Source organism: Nanorana parkeri, unplaced genomic scaffold (assembly GCF_000935625.1).
Source record: "Nanorana parkeri isolate BGI_ZX_2015 unplaced genomic scaffold, ASM93562v1 scaffold4245, whole genome shotgun sequence".
Classification (NCBI taxonomy): Eukaryota; Metazoa; Chordata; class Amphibia; order Anura; family Dicroglossidae; genus Nanorana; species Nanorana parkeri.
Window position 1 is genome coordinate 15,203 of NW_017310509.1, and position 1,889 is coordinate 17,091.

Consider the following 1,889-nt stretch of genomic DNA (forward strand, 5'->3'; position numbering starts at 1 on the left):
TATTACAGGAGGGGGCGGAGACAAGACCAGTCACCCTGCACAAGGAGAGAGAGCGGCAGTGACCGGTCTGTATTACAGGAGGGGGCGGAGACAAGACCAGTCACCCTGCACAAGGAGAGAGAGCGGCAGTGACCGGTCTGTATTACAGGAGGGGGCGGAGACAAGACCAGTCACCCTGCACAAGGAGAGAGAGCGGCAGTGACCGGTCTGTATTACAGGAGGGGGCGGAGACAAGACCAGTCACCCTGCACAAGGAGAGAGAGCGGCAGTGACCGGTCTGTATTACAGGAGGGGGCGGAGACAAGACCAGTCACCCTGCACAAGGAGAGAGAGCAGCAGTGGGCGGTCTGTATTACAGGAGGGGGCGGAGACAAGACCAGTCACCCTGCACAAGGAAAGAGAGCAGCAGTGGGCGGTCTTTATTACAGGAGGGGGCGGAGACACTCACACAGTCCCTTCCTGTCCTTCTTGTTGCGGTGCCTCTCCTTGTCATGCCCGCTGTCCTCCCCCATCAGCATCCTCTGCAGCTCCTTCCTCTCCTGCTCCTCGCGCTCTCGGGACAGCTGGGAACTGGTCTTCTTGTTCTGCAGCATGTTCTCGATGTTCTTCCCCATCTCCTCGTAGTCGCTGTCCTCTGCTGAGCTGCTGTCTGTGTCTGTGGACAGGACCTCCGCGGACTCCAACACCCTGCACGGGGGACACCGGGAGGGACCAGGGTCAGGGAGGAACTTTCTATTACAGTATATATATATATGGAATGTTCCAGAAGGTTCTGCACGCAGGTTCTGTGGGTTCTTCTCATAGAACTCCCTCCGGTCCCCAGCACAGGAAGTCTGGACCTCTCGGAGGATTGCAGGAGGGATGTCCAAACTCCGCCCCTCCAGCTGTGTGGTGGAACTACGACTCCCATGAGGCATTGCAAGATTCTCACAGCCACGGGCAAGACTCCCGGAGAGAGAGATGCATCATGGGATTTGTAGTCTCAACCCCAGCTGGAGGGGCGGAGTTTGGACATCCCTGTACTAAAACATGAGAAGAAAAGAATCTGCAGAGCAGAACTCTGACCCAATCCGAGCTCATCCAATGATCGTCTATATCAGGGGGGAGCCAAACTCCGCCCCTCCAGCTGGGGGTGGCACTACAAATCCCATGAGGCATTGCAAGATTCTCACAGCCACAGGCAAGACTCCCGGAGAGAGAGATGCATCATGGGATTTGTAGTCTCACCACAGCTGGAGGGGCGGAGTTTGGCTCCCCCTGACCTATGAGAACGAAGCTCAGAGATCGTCCAACGTACTTGTTCTGCAGATCGAATATTCGCTGACATTCCTCCTTGTATCTCTCCTGGTGCTCAGCCACCGAGAACCGGGACCCCCGGGCAAATTTACTCATGGGCCCCTCCCCGGAGCGCGCCTGTTCTGTGGACATCGTTCTCACCACATCAATGACCTCCCATCGAGATAACTTCTTGATCTGCAAGAAACAGAGGGGGGCCACGTTACAAATCAGGGGGCCACGTTACAAATCAGGGGGCCACGTTACAAATCAGGGGGCACGGCAACAATGTATCACCGACATTCTACTGAGAAGGGGCCGAACATAGTCACAGAGAAGGCTCCAACATTGGCCCCTAAATATAAAGTACGGGCCCCTTTCTATGTGGCCCTCCTGGAAGATGAATGCTACGTGGCCTGTGCTCACCTCCTCCTCCGGGACCCCAAACTTTCTCAGCAGCTGTTTGGCATTCTTCAGGGAGAGTCTGCGCAGATCGGCATCCGTTCCGGTTACAGTTTTCTTCACCGGCTGCGGCTCCTTATCATCTTGCTGCTACAAAACCAGATCAAACAAACATCAAATCCTGCTCCCGACACGCCCTCCCGTCCTCCGAC

At 55.9% G+C, this 1,889-nt stretch overlaps 1 protein-coding gene across 1 annotated transcript in view; it reads right to left on the reverse strand.

Annotated features, from left to right (window-relative positions):
• Positions 1-1,889, reverse strand: part of LOC108803805 (transcription initiation factor TFIID subunit 1-like) — a gene marked incomplete at both ends in the record, with an annotated part of 19,403 nt that overhangs the window by 15,085 nt on the left and 2,429 nt on the right. The window contains 3 exons of the mRNA XM_018575604.1: positions 449-687; positions 1,298-1,473; positions 1,702-1,824. Of these exons, the coding sequence (XP_018431106.1) occupies positions 449-687; positions 1,298-1,473; positions 1,702-1,824 (538 nt within the window). The remainder of the gene's footprint in view (positions 1-448; positions 688-1,297; positions 1,474-1,701; positions 1,825-1,889) is intronic.